We start from the raw sequence: 13,452 nt of genomic DNA on the forward strand, positions 1-13,452 counted from the left end.
TGAGCACTGTAAAGTCAACAGCTGGACTGCTCTACTCAGCACCCACAGGAAAGGGGTCCCTCCCTTTTAATTAGGCCAGCTCACCAGATTAGGCCTCATTAGACTCCGGCACAGGACTTCAGCTAAAGCCTGGGCCTCCAGCGTATCCCACTTTAATTGCTTCTGTAATGGCCCCAGCTCAAGCCTTTGAAATTCCATTCCTGAGGGTAATCGGCCATGTTTGTCTGAGTCCGGGAGCTTTACCTTTCGGTGTGAAAGCGCTATTTGTCACACCTCGCTACACACGCGCACACACAAACGGCAGGTAAATATTATCCAAACACTCATTACAGACACGACACAGGTGACTGGCAATATTATGATTATTATAGTTATTTAGAAAGTACTTTTTTTCTCCATATAGATGTTTTAGGCCACACAAAGACTCAATTCAACCATAGACCACAATACAATAATAGCACTAGAAAAGATATGTACAGTTATTACTTCTCTCCATCCCTATGCCGCTCCCCTCTTCCCTCAACCTGGGTCGTGTTCATTAGGTACCAAACGGAAGAAAACGGCCTGAAACAGCGAGGGACTACATGGCCTCTCCAATAACAAACACTTATTTTTGTTTTCTGTTTTCTATCTACAGTGAGCCCTACTCAACACGACCCTGGTTATATGGGGACCAGTTCAACTTTGACCTTGTCCTCTTCCACCACCACACAACAACAATACATTTAAGACCTATAGAGCACTGCTGCAAAGTCATGTTGGAATAACAATTCTCACCGGCCAAATTTTTTAAACAACAATTACAAATGCATATTTGTATGTTCCCATAAACAGGAGTACATTTACTAACCCCAGGAACCATCTTCACCTGAAAACATAACTAAATATCGAAGACAATCGAGAATCACAAGGCAACCACTTGCAGTACAAAATAATCATGAGACTAAAAGGTATGTTTTGATGAATATTCTACAGGCATTCTTCATTTAGTACACAGAGAGTATATTTTTGAAAGTAGACGAGACATCCAGGCAGGTGTATTTGATCATTCCTCATTCGGCCTAACTCGACCGTTCGAGTGAGCCAATGAGAGTTCAGGAATGAGAGTTCAGGAACGTCCAGGGGGCAAAAGCTACGGTCGCATAGCACTACAACCAAAGTATTTCCTGTTTCCCTCAATCCGACACATGAAAGGGCCTAGAGTCTGAGCTCAGAGAGTGTGTGTCTGTGTATTCATGTGGCGATCTTGTTTTGAACACACTCTTCGTGTTTCGGGAGTCATTAAACTGTAGCTTGGTTGAAACAGCTCTGGACGAGAACCAGTTTATATTTATTGGTCTGTGGCATCTCCCTCTCCCTGTAGTTTTGTGCTGGCTAGGGAAAGGTGCTACATCAAGGATGGTCCATCACTGGAAATGCCATAGTCCTCTCAGGGCATTACAAGTCAGTCTTATGCAAGTCAGTCACCAATGGACTTACCGAAAACAGACACTGGTTTGACAGTATAAATCATCCTCTTCCATCATCAACAGTCTTTCCCTCCTCCGCATCTTCCCCTTGAAGCAGGAGACTTCAATAATGTCAAGGTTGAGAACATGATTCTCTATGACCAGAATAAACATTATTTTGGGGGAAATGCCGTGTAACTGGGAAAGCTAATGGACACTGGCAGCAGTATCTGGAGTACGGATATCGGAATATCTGAACGATGGGATGGATGGTGCAGGACAAACTTATGGGTGGAAAAGGAAGAAGAGCAGGAGGAGGAGGCGGGGGAGGAGAAGGCACACGTTGCTTTGTCACCCATTCTTCTTCAGCAGACCTGAGATCAGGAGAAAGAGGTGATTATTGGTACATTGATTATGCATAAATACAAGACTACAAGAACAAAGACAGCAAGAAGACCACAGTCCAACACCACTTTGAACAGCATTTCTAAAAAAGCACTCTTGGAGACGTCCGAATGCACATTCATTAATTAAATCACATGGATTGGTTCTATCAGAACCCATCCCTTCACCTTCTGGTCGGGCATCATGCCGTTCCCCTGCAGCGAGGTCAGGTGACTGCTGAGCAGGGCGCCCCCTGGCCGGTCGTGCTCACAGAAGATGGTGCCATTGACATAGTGGAAGCGGTCGCCCGGCACCAGCCGATTTCTACAGGTGGCACAGGTGAAACACTGCAGAGAGCGAGGGACATAAGGAACTTTAAGAAAGAGCAACAGAAGCATGGGTTTCTCGCTGAGTCATATCGCTGTGTTATAAAGGGCCTCAAAAAAATGTATGTGGCTTCTGTTGGCATCCCACTGGGCTAAGACGTCAGTTCAACGACTAGTTTTGATTTACATTTGGTTGAGTTGTCAACTAACGTGAATTAAACCCAAAAAATCCCCATCATTGGATTTAGGTTAAAAGTTGGGTGAAAAAAATAAGAAATTCCCTTACGTTGATTACTTTTTGCAAATCCAATCAGTTTTCCACGTTGACTCAACGTCGTCACATACATTTTGTTGTTGTTGTTATGAAGTGGAAACAACATTGATTCAACCAGTTTTTGCCCAGTGGAAAGAGTCTTTACTTTTAGGCTGAAGTTCCTCTTACCTTGAGGTGGTACACATTGCCCTGTGCCCGCATCACCATCTCACTGGCAGGGATGGACTGGCCACAAGCGCTGCATGCCCCGCTGTGCCCGAACAGCCTGTGGATGAACAACCCATGTCAGACCACTGCAACCACTCACACCACAAACACTTCAACACATTACCTCTCTGACCAAGTCACACCTCATTTTCACAATGAAAGCAATGCTGTTGTTCAGCACCACACTTCTTATATCTGATTCTGAATCAGCTCACCCTTTGCCAATCCTAAATAGAAATATCTCGAGCAATAAAAGGAAATACGTCCCAGACCAGTGGTTGAAGTCATGAATGAAGTCAAGTATAGGTCTAGATTCTAACACAGGGCTGTCAAACTCATTCCATGGAAGGCCTAATGTCTGCAGCTTTTTCCTGTTTTTCCTTTCAATTAAGACTTAGACAACCAAGTGAGGGGAGTTCCTTACTAATTAGCAACCTTATTTCATCAATCAAGTACAAGGGAGGAGTGAAAACCCGCTGACACTCAGCCCTCAATGGAATGAGTTTGACACGTGTTCCAGCAGGACTGAATGGGAGGGATGCAGCATTGAATAGTGTTGGTGGTGGTGCTGAGACATGTGACTCAGGTCTTATGAGTGCTCAGCCGGCGGCCACAGATCCATGTGGGGTTTGAGCTGCAGATGAAGTCCATGGCAGGCTACTGGGAGAGCCAGGAAATATTTTACAGCTGATACTGGTGAAGAACCCTGATGAAGGGCTTTTTCTCCACAAGTCACGGAATACCTTCTGTAGATGCTGGTGATGTCATTGTTTGGTGTGAAGTGTAAGACAGACTACGGTCCACTACAGGCCTTTTGGAAGCAGACATTGCGTTGCTGATGTCGAACAGTTAGCCTCATTGTTAGAGCGTGACCAGGTAAGTCCATTTTGTGAAACTTCCAAACCACATTTAGTAGACTACACAGAGCACATTAGCCCATCCCTCAGAGAGCCTAGTGTGTAAACAGTTCAACTGTTCAGTCTTAATAGAAAGCCTCTCAACCGCTCTCACCTTTATTACACCCCCTCCTTGTGACACCTACCAGACTGGTTTGGCTGCTATACCCCCCCCCCCCCCCCCACCTCCTTGTGACACCTACCAGACTGGTTTGGCTGCTATACCCCCCCCCCCCCCCACCTCCTTGTGACACCTACCAGACTGGTTTGGCTGCTATACCCCCCCCCCCCCCACCTCCTTGTGACACCTACCAGACTGGTTTGGCTGCTATACCCCCCCCCCCCCCCACCTCCTTGTGACACCTACCAGACTGGTTTGGCTGCTATACCCCCCCCCCCCCACCTCCTTGTGACACCTACCAGACTGGTTTGGCTGCTATACCCCCCCCCCCCCCCACCTCCTTGTGACACCTACCAGACTGGTTTGGCTGCTATACCCCCCCCCCCCCCCCCACCTCCTTGTGACACCTACCAGACTGGTTTGGCTGCTATACCCCCCCCCCCCCCCCCTCCTTGTGACACCTACCAGACTGGTTTGGCTGCTATACCCCCCCCCCCCCCCCCCCCCCACCTCCTTGTGACACCTACCAGACTGGTTTGGCTGCTATACCCCCCCCCCCTCCTTGTGACACCTACCAGACTGGTTTGGCTGCTATACCCCCCCCCCCCCCCCACCTCCTTGTGACACCTACCAGACTGGTTTGGCTGCTATAACCCCCCCCCCCCTCCTTGTGACACCTACCAGACTGGTTTGGCTGCTATACCCCCCCCCCCCCCCCACTCCTTGTGACACCTACCAGACTGGTTTGGCTGCTATACCCCCCCCCCCCCCCCCCACTCCTTGTGACACCTACCAGACTGGTTTGGCTGCTATACCCCCCCCCCTCCTTGTGACACCTACCAGACTGGTTTGGCTGCTATACCCCCCCCCCCCCCCCCTTGTGACACCTACCAGACTGGTTTGGCTGCTATACCCCCCCCCCCCCTCCTTGCCTCCTCGTGACACCTACCAGACTGGTTTGGCTGCTATACCCCCCCCCCCCCCCTTGTGACACCTACCAGACTGGTTTGGCTGCTATACCCCCCCCCCTCCTTGTGACACCTACCAGACTGGTTTGGCTGCTATACCCCCCCCCCCTCCTTGTGACACCTACCAGACTGGTTTGGCTGCTATACCCCCCCCCCCCCTCCTTGTGACACCTACCAGACTGGTTTGGCTGCTATACCCCCCCCCCCCCCCCCCTTGTGACACCTACCAGACTGGTTTGGCTGCTATACCCCCCCCCCTCCTTGTGACACCTACCAGACTGGTTTGGCTGCTATACCCCCCCCCCCCCCCCCCCCGGTTCCCTATCTGTGTCCCAGCTCTGACTGCACACTGTAATGAATTTTTGATCTTAATCCAAACAGTAATTTAATAAGCGAGCGCCCGAGAGGAACCCTGTTCTCCCTAATTAAGGCTCCCTCTCTCCCCCCTCTCTCTCCCTCCCCTCTCTCTCCTCCCTCTCTCTCCCCCCTCTCTCTCCCCCCTCTCTCTCTCTCCCCTCTCTGCCTTTATCGGACCTCAGCGGCACAGCGGCACTCGGCAATGAGAGCCTTGCCCTTTTCCACTAACTGTATTATACATTTGATAAGCTTCGTACTGCGTCCCGTTCTGCATTAGAAATATCTGCGAGGATGGACCTTGAGCGTACATGGACACAAGGTGCTGCACTATGTTAGACCATCGTTAAGCAGCAGTGCACCAGTACCATAAACCCCTTAGAAATATGAATGGTGTCCTTCCATATTGCTGATTAATTAACAGAGCACTTTTTGGGGCAAAAACACCTTTATATTTTTCTTGTGCAATTCCCATTTATTCATGTGGGCTGCAAGCATTGTAATGAGGAGTTATTATTGGCACAGGAGTCAAGGTGATATTTATGCAATACATAGCTAGTAGGCCTACATTCAATTTTGCAACCATACATCTTTCGGTAGATCACATTGTAGGGAAGTAGAAGTGTGCTATTTATTCTGGTGGGAGTGGCTTTAAATCCTCTGTATACTTACTGGGCTGATGTACAGTGCCCAGTGTCTCTGCTCTACCCAGCAGGCCTCCCTTCGTGCGGGCGCTCTTGGGCTGTGTGGGTTTCCAGACTGCGCCGGATCTGCCCCAGTGTTTGCCCTGGAGAGCACCAGTGCCTGAGAAGTGCCAACGCAGGCACACACACACAATCCCAGTCTGTGTTGGACCAGCCAGCCTCTCGCTCTCTCTCTCTCACACACACACATAGTCCAGACTGGGCAAGACATTATTAAGGCAAACAGTGTAGGAGCAATGCTGTGGTGATGGAATTGGCTAATGTGCAGTCTTTTCCCGGTTTCCCCTCATCTTACGCAACTCCTTAGGTTTTGTCATTAAAATGTGCAAAAAGTAGTGAAAGAGAGTTGGTCATGTCTTGAGAGGTTAGAGTAGCTGTCAGAATCTCCTTGTTCCCCGAGATCCACACCCAGCCCTACTGTGAGCATATACCTCTTTCATAACACCCTCCAGTCTCTGATATCCTGCCACACCCTACCTGACCGCATTCACACCCAAACACCTGGTGCCTTTATGCGTGTGTAGAGCAAACAAAAAGAGAGAAAAGTACTTGACAAATTCCTCCACTTTTCCAACTGCTTTCAGAGCTGTCTGTGCTTGTCTGACCTAGCATTAACAGACTCATCAGGCGGGATCAGTTGTGGAAAGTGGATTTCCGTTGCACTTTCACTATTAACTCGTTATTGAAGGAGAAGCTCACTAAAATTGACTTTAGGTTGTAGGCTAACCATCTCTCAGCTGTTTTAGCTATCTTCAACCATTTTTGACCTGGGCTGTGTTGAATATTTAAAACACTTTAATTTCACTTTGTCAACATAGCCCAGGTCCAAAATGGTTGATGTTACCTAAAACATTTGAGAGGCCGTTAGCTTACATACAACCTATGGTAATTTCAGACTATATAACATAGGCAAATCATTTCCCCATGTACTTCCCCTTTCCCCACCCCTATGTCACCCTAGTATGGTAGTTTCCAATCAAATATTTTTCCTCCATCTGCATCACCAATATGGAGGCAGACACTACACCTGCCTACAAGACGGTGAGGAGGAGCCATTATCGTGCTGCATCCACCCCCACCCAGAGTCCTTTGTTATTTGAATGCTGCCTTCCCTGATGCTCACCTGATGTAGTCGTTCTTGCAGAGGATCATGCCCCCTTTGCTGTAGCAGGTGGTGCCAATTTCGCCCAGCTGGGCGTGGCAGCAGGAGCACTTGAGGCAGCGCGTGTGCCAGTAGCGCTCCATGGAGAAGAGCAGGAAGCGGTCGGCGATGCGCCCACCACAGCCCGCGCATGACCTGCCTGCCGAGCCACCGCCGCCTCCCGTCACCGCCACGGCTGATGCCTCCACCCGGCTGTTCACCATGGTTGGCCTGGAGAGAAGAAGGGGGGGGGGGGGGGGGTGAGAGATATAATGTTGCCCTGAGTAAGGATGATAACAACAAGGGTGGGCGAATGGAAAAGTGTCTATTCAGCAGTACGAGAATGTTTGAGCTTCACATGGACAGATGGAATTATATTTCTGTTTTAAAGACATTAACAGTCCAGGAAATAACACCACTGACACCTTTATTAACAAGCTTTATTTCAACTTAGGGTATTTGGTAGATGTTTACCACAGCTTCTACATTCTATTCCGGAAACCCACGGAACATTCAGGAAATCAAGCTTCCTCTCGGTCATCCCCGTTATCATGGTTACCCTAAATACATCTGTGCCATACCGTACTGTACACCCACCTGGAACGTACCATACTGTACACCCACCTGGAACGTACCGTACTGTACACCCACCTGGAACGTACCATACTGTACACCCACCTGGAACGTACCATACTGTACACCCACCTGGAACGTACCGTACTGTACACCCACCTGGAACGTACCGTACTGTACACCCACCTGGAACGTACCATAATGTACACCCACCTGGAACTTACCATACTGTACACCCACCTGGAACGTACCATACTGTACACCCACCTGGAACGTACCATACTGTACACCCACCTGGAACGTACCATAATGTACACCAGGGGTAGGTAACTAGATTCAGCTGTAGGCAGATTTTTGTCAGAGCAGATGGTCGGGGGCCCGAAACATAATTATAATAATTTGTACACTGTAAATTAACCACAACCAAGCCCAAAAAGAGATTGTATTTGAAAATAACATAATTTAATACCTTAATTAAATTGCGACATGATCACATACGTCTTGCTGGTGATTTTAGTATTTTTTGGACAAAAACTAAAATCCCCTCAAAAAACTAATATTATGACTTTGAGGGGGGTCAAACAAAATAAAAATACTTGTGGGCCGGTTTTGGCCCGTGGTCCACCTTTTGCCGACGTCCGAACTGTACATCCACCTGGAATGTCCAAACTGTACTGTACACCCACCTGGAATGTCCAAACTGTACTGTACATCCACTTGAAACGTGGGTGACGAGGAGAGAGAAGCCCCACAGACAGGAAAGAGCGAGGCCTCGGATTCCCAAATGTGAGTTTTGGCACGGTAACCAATCGGTTGGCTCTGGGATTCGTTGGCAAAGAGAGCTTAGGCCTATTCATTTAAGGGATATGGCGGAAGGGGGGGGGGGGGGGGGGGTACAGTTTCCTGAAAAATATGCGCCTCAGAGGCGACTGGCACCCTGGAAAGCAGCTGTCCCACGACAACCTCCACACAAACCTCTTCTTACTAACCAAAGCCGCACTGTCTTTGAGCCGGCTGCAAATATACCCTCTCATTGCAACTTGATAATGTGTCCCAGAAGAGAGGTCTTTGATGTTGCAGAGTCTTGCTCATTGAATAATGTTGTTGGGTCTTTTGTGTTGTTGGGTTGCACTGGGTGAGTAGACTAGTCAACAGAGGTTTTTTGAGTGATTACAAATTATGCAAAACTTTCGTTAGGGTTACGGAGTTGACATTCCGGTATACCAGTATATAAACCTTCTTGTGGTGTAACGGAGATGACATATGGAGTCCCATAGCCTTTGAGACACCAGACAACCAATGCTAATCTACATGATGTCTCCACATTCCAAGTGTGCCATTATCGGTTCATTTCTACTGTATATCCGAACTTCACACTTTTACGTTTCAAAACTCAACTGATTTCATGCACAGCTGGGGATAATATTGCTTTCAAATCACACTAACAAGAACCATACCAGCGTGCAACTCAGCAATGAGTCAGCCATTGCTTTTCACCGGCTTCATGATTCATAATTATGGCCAACAACAACACTAAATAATTGCAGCGACGGATTTCATTTTCCAAATTAACAACAGCGTCCTAATTTGTCCTCCAGTGCTTCTAATTTAAATGAGGGCATGTTTTGCTTTACGAGTGCCCTTCCCACAAGACATTTCAGTCCGCCGCTGGTCCACCACAGTTATGCACTTTCTGCTTCGGACACCTGGCTCCAATCAAGGAGAGCTGAGCTCCATAAGAGAGGCCCAGGGCGACGCTGGACTGACCCCAACAAAGTGCCTTCACATGGGGCACCAACCCTGCACCTCAGGACCAATACAGAGGAACACGACAAAGAGCTGAGGGACCAAACCCTGGCGGTAAAGCTTTTTCCACAGTGCTACTCTGCAGTATCTAGTTCAATAGATGCATGTGCTGCGTTCACTACAGACTCTTTACATGTAGCTGCTGTAACCAACCCATCTATTGACATTTGGACAGGTGAGATTTTTTATACATTCTTGACATAGGTCAGCACTTGACTTATCACAGGCCTATCAGTACGTGCAGTACGTGCACACACACACAGACACACAATATCAATCCGATCGTGAATTTCAGCACAAGACATTTCTCCGTTTGATTGATGACCGTTACGCTAGGCTGTTTCCACAAGCCCCTTTTAAAAAGGCCGCTGTCAATTTCTCTGTGGATTTGAGAGTCCCTGAACCAGGCAAGGCTGGTGGAAGAAAGGGGGAAAGCTTATACTGTTGCCTTAAATCCAAGGTATTGTATGAGGGGGAAAGAGAGCTTGGCATCTGCATGTGGGGGATTGCCTGCCATCTGGGACTCTATCACGTTATTTCCTCTAGCTGTTCTTGGACCGAGGTCAAGAGGCAACAGACAAGAGATGCCCTGGGGAGTTCAAAGGTCATCCACAGACCTGCTCTGATTGGGGATGTCAATCGGGGGTCGGGGAGGGCCAAGTTGCCACAGGAAGGCAGTGTGACCCCTTCCTGGAGGGGGGCCATCCCGGGGCACATTTCAGCCTTTACCAGTCGGTTTCAAATGCCAGCTGGCAATGTGCTGTCTCAGAGTCAGGGTCAAAGACAACCCTGACAAACTGGAGACCAGAGGCAGCAACTTGAGAAAGAAAAACTCAAAAATACCTGGGGGCAACAACATTGTTTTCCAACTTACTCCTAGCAATGGGTCCCACAGCTGCATCCTAGGATGGGGAACTGAAATCAAATTGAAATGAAAACACTTGATGCCAGATTTGTTCGGGCAATGTGGGGCATCATAGTTGAGGGGATGGATTATCCCACCTAAGGAACAGTAAGGGAAACATTTAACAGTACTGTGCAGGGGGGCAGAACCTTCTGCAACTATCATAATGGCATATAGCTATAAACAATTATGCAATTAGTGCAATGAGGTCATTGTGTATGATGAATACACAGCTTGTCTAGTGCATTTACAGTTTGGAACACAAGACACCTTACATGGCCCATTTCTGCTTGCTGCTTTGCAGTCCGTTTCCTGTGTTCAGAGCCAGACTCCTCGGGCAGTGAATTACCAGCGTGAAATCAATTACTATACCCCGAAATACAAGAGCCTCCCCCCTCGTGAAATAAAAAGAGGAATTCTGGTCAAATCTAGGAACAGAGGCGCCAATGTGACCTCTGTTTCTCTTCCTCTCTCTCATAGCTCTCATAGACATGCACTTGAGTATGAGCTATACCCTGTTTTTCTCTTTTAAAAGAAGGACTGGGTAGAGTGTCTATATGGTATGGAAACATTTCCTCTTGACTACAATATGTCAACAAGTCCTAAGCCTCAATGCTTTTTCTGGCTATCTGGCAATTTGCCTGTAGAACCAGTTAGTCTCCCTTGACTCCAAACAGATCATAACATGTACCGTGAAGCCACGGCAGACCAAGTACAACCCAAGGGGAGAAGAGGCTACCCTTAAATTATGATTATTTCCCTGTTTGTTTGCCTTCCTACTGAAGTCTCAGAAGAACTGCTGCAGTGCAGCTACGTGAAAGTCTCAAATGGGTGCAGAAATACTACTCACTTTTTTTGCATTCCTCACCGTACCTGCGACAAGTTGCGGCAGCACAGCAAATGCAATCACACAGACCCACACCTGCAGAAGCCTCAGCCGTAAGCGAAGACGAGCCAAAATAACCTCACAAAAAAAAACTCACTGATCTCATGAAAATGCAAATCCTACATTTAATCATCTTTCGCAGCACACGGCAAACTCTGAGACAATACCTGAGCCATGCCCTGAGGAATGTCATCAGCATCGGAGGGGGAGCCAGTGATATTTCAATGCAGAGCAAGCCCCAACAATTACATTACCCTAAACGGGACTTAGACAAGCTTATCCCCCCGCTGAACACAGTAGACACCCACCTATTTTAGAGGGCGCAAGGACTTAGTGTTCCTTCTTATCAACACCCTGCAGAACTTTGGTGAACGCCATATCTTCATAACGCTGATTTGTAACCAAAGCCTATCGCTAAAAACAAGCTAGGGCATTTCTCCTGGCAAAGGAGCATATTGGCTTTCTAAATACAAAGAGAAAAGGGGGTTAGGAAAGTCTATGCAAGCCAGATAGATGAACGAGCGGCACACAATGAGGACAAAGTTTAGAGGGGGTGACGGAAAGAGTTATTTTTGTTGAGATGAGTTTTGGAGACCGCCCGAGTCTGTCCTTGACTAGGCTACTACTTACGCTCCTTCCATTGATAAACTGGAGTCCTTGTTGAGCGATAAGAGTCTGTGGGCTCTGATTTGTAATAAACTCGGTCTCTGCTGCTGCGTTTAATGATAAATGAATGATCAGGCAAAACAAAGGTTAGTGAGGAGGAGAGACAGCTGTGTTCCGCTCTAGTAATAGACTGATTGATGAAATAACCATTAAAAACAGAGGCTAATGAGGAGGAACACAATACCTTGGCTGTCTGAGGATAGACTGATGGATTGCATGTGGTTTCGGGTTGACAGAGCAAATAATGGTTCACTCGTCATTACCCAATTGCATTTGGCTCTTCTTCATTGAAATACTCACTTGTTGGTGATAAATACATTGTCAGCTCCCAATCATTTAGTCTTCTTGTATTGTTACGCTTATTTTGGATAGGAACCTACATAGATAGCATAGGCCTAATAGGCTGCGTTTACACAGGCATCCCAATTCAGATTTATTGCCCAATTATAAGCAAAAGAGCTGATCTGATTTGTCTAAAAGACCAATTAGCGGGGGAAAAAGTCAGAATTGGGCTGCCTGTGTAACAGCCTTATAACCTTATTTTTTCAACATATGGTGAATACTAAACTGTGTTTTTATAAGACCACTAGGTATTTTTAGGCTTGGGCATAGTTTCTTTATCTTGTTGATGTGCATCAACAAGTCCCATATCTCACCAAAGTGGCTCGGATCAAATTTCACATTACACCAGTCACTTTGTAGAGAAGTATTGCTCCCTGTGCCTTTGGTAAACCTACACTAATTAAAACCTGTCAAAGCCCAACGCCCATCCCCCTAGTTTAAATTAACAAATAACCCCGCTCACACAAGCAAGGGGAAGTCGTTTGTAATTAAAATAAATAAGCCTGACTGCACCATTAACAGCCACTATAAATAGTACAAATAGTACAGTGAGCAATGGTCAGGCCCGCTTGGCACCAAGGCAGATTAGCAATATATCCTTCTCTTTTAATAATGCGCTCAGGGGCCATAACTACACGCATCGCTGTTTCATTAAAACGGGTCTCTTTTAATTAACACTACGGCGGGCGCACAACTCCCCATTGTACCAGGGCTGCCTTGATGCAGAGATGCAGTCAAGATACCGGAGAAGACCCCCCCCCCAACAACAAAAGCATGGACGAACGGTTAAGAAATGTGTGCTATGATAAGGGGTAAAAGTAAGTCATGTTCACCACGGGATAGTCAGAGGGAAATGTTGAATCACAGACGAATAGCTTGCGCTCAATAATTGTTCGAACATGACAGACAGAAAAGGGGACCAACATTTTCTGGCAATAATACCCTACCGTTCATTACTGTGTAATAACACATCTACTAGGCTGAAACTTTTAACGATATAGAACTATTGTTAACAAATGTGTGGAAAAATGTGACGCGCTGCGGTGCTCACCTTGCCGTCGTGGTAGTTTATGTGAAGTAACCGCGAGGAAATGATCACGATGGTGGTGCGCGCTACCACGAGACGTGCGCAACTTCAACCAAGTCGTGGACTGCTGCTTGCAATGGTCAATTGTTGCCGTTCACAAGATGTAACAACTTCAAACGGTTGTTATATATTCCGATTGGAGAGCTTGCAAACTAGTCCAGAATTAGTCTAGGCTAAGTCTTCCTCTTCTTGTTTCCTTATTTTATACTGCGTTGGTCGACTTCATGGATTTCCTATAGACATCTGAAACAGTAAACTTGGTGATGAAGTAATTCTCTCATATCAGATAGTCACAGCTCGGCTAAAGGAATTTGGTTCTTAGTTCTTGTTCATGGACATACAGCGCTACTATTTGTGAGAGGAAA

General features: G+C 47.1%; 1 protein-coding gene across 1 annotated transcript; it reads right to left on the reverse strand.

The window, feature by feature from the left end:
* Window positions 1–344: 344 nt before the first annotated feature.
* lmo4a (LIM domain only 4a) lies at window positions 345–13,452 on the reverse strand. The gene is made up of 5 exons (XM_038971106.1): window positions 13,052–13,452; window positions 6,806–7,054; window positions 2,601–2,697; window positions 2,021–2,179; window positions 345–1,822 (listed from the first exon to the last, which is right to left on the reverse strand). The coding sequence occupies exons 2-5, from the start codon at window positions 7,045–7,047 to the stop codon at window positions 1,814–1,816; spliced, it is 507 nt and encodes a 168-aa protein (XP_038827034.1). The 5' UTR covers window positions 7,048–7,054; window positions 13,052–13,452; the 3' UTR covers window positions 345–1,813.

Source organism: Salvelinus namaycush, chromosome 31 (genome assembly GCF_016432855.1).
Source record: "Salvelinus namaycush isolate Seneca chromosome 31, SaNama_1.0, whole genome shotgun sequence".
NCBI lineage: Eukaryota > Metazoa > Chordata > Actinopteri > Salmoniformes > Salmonidae > Salvelinus > Salvelinus namaycush.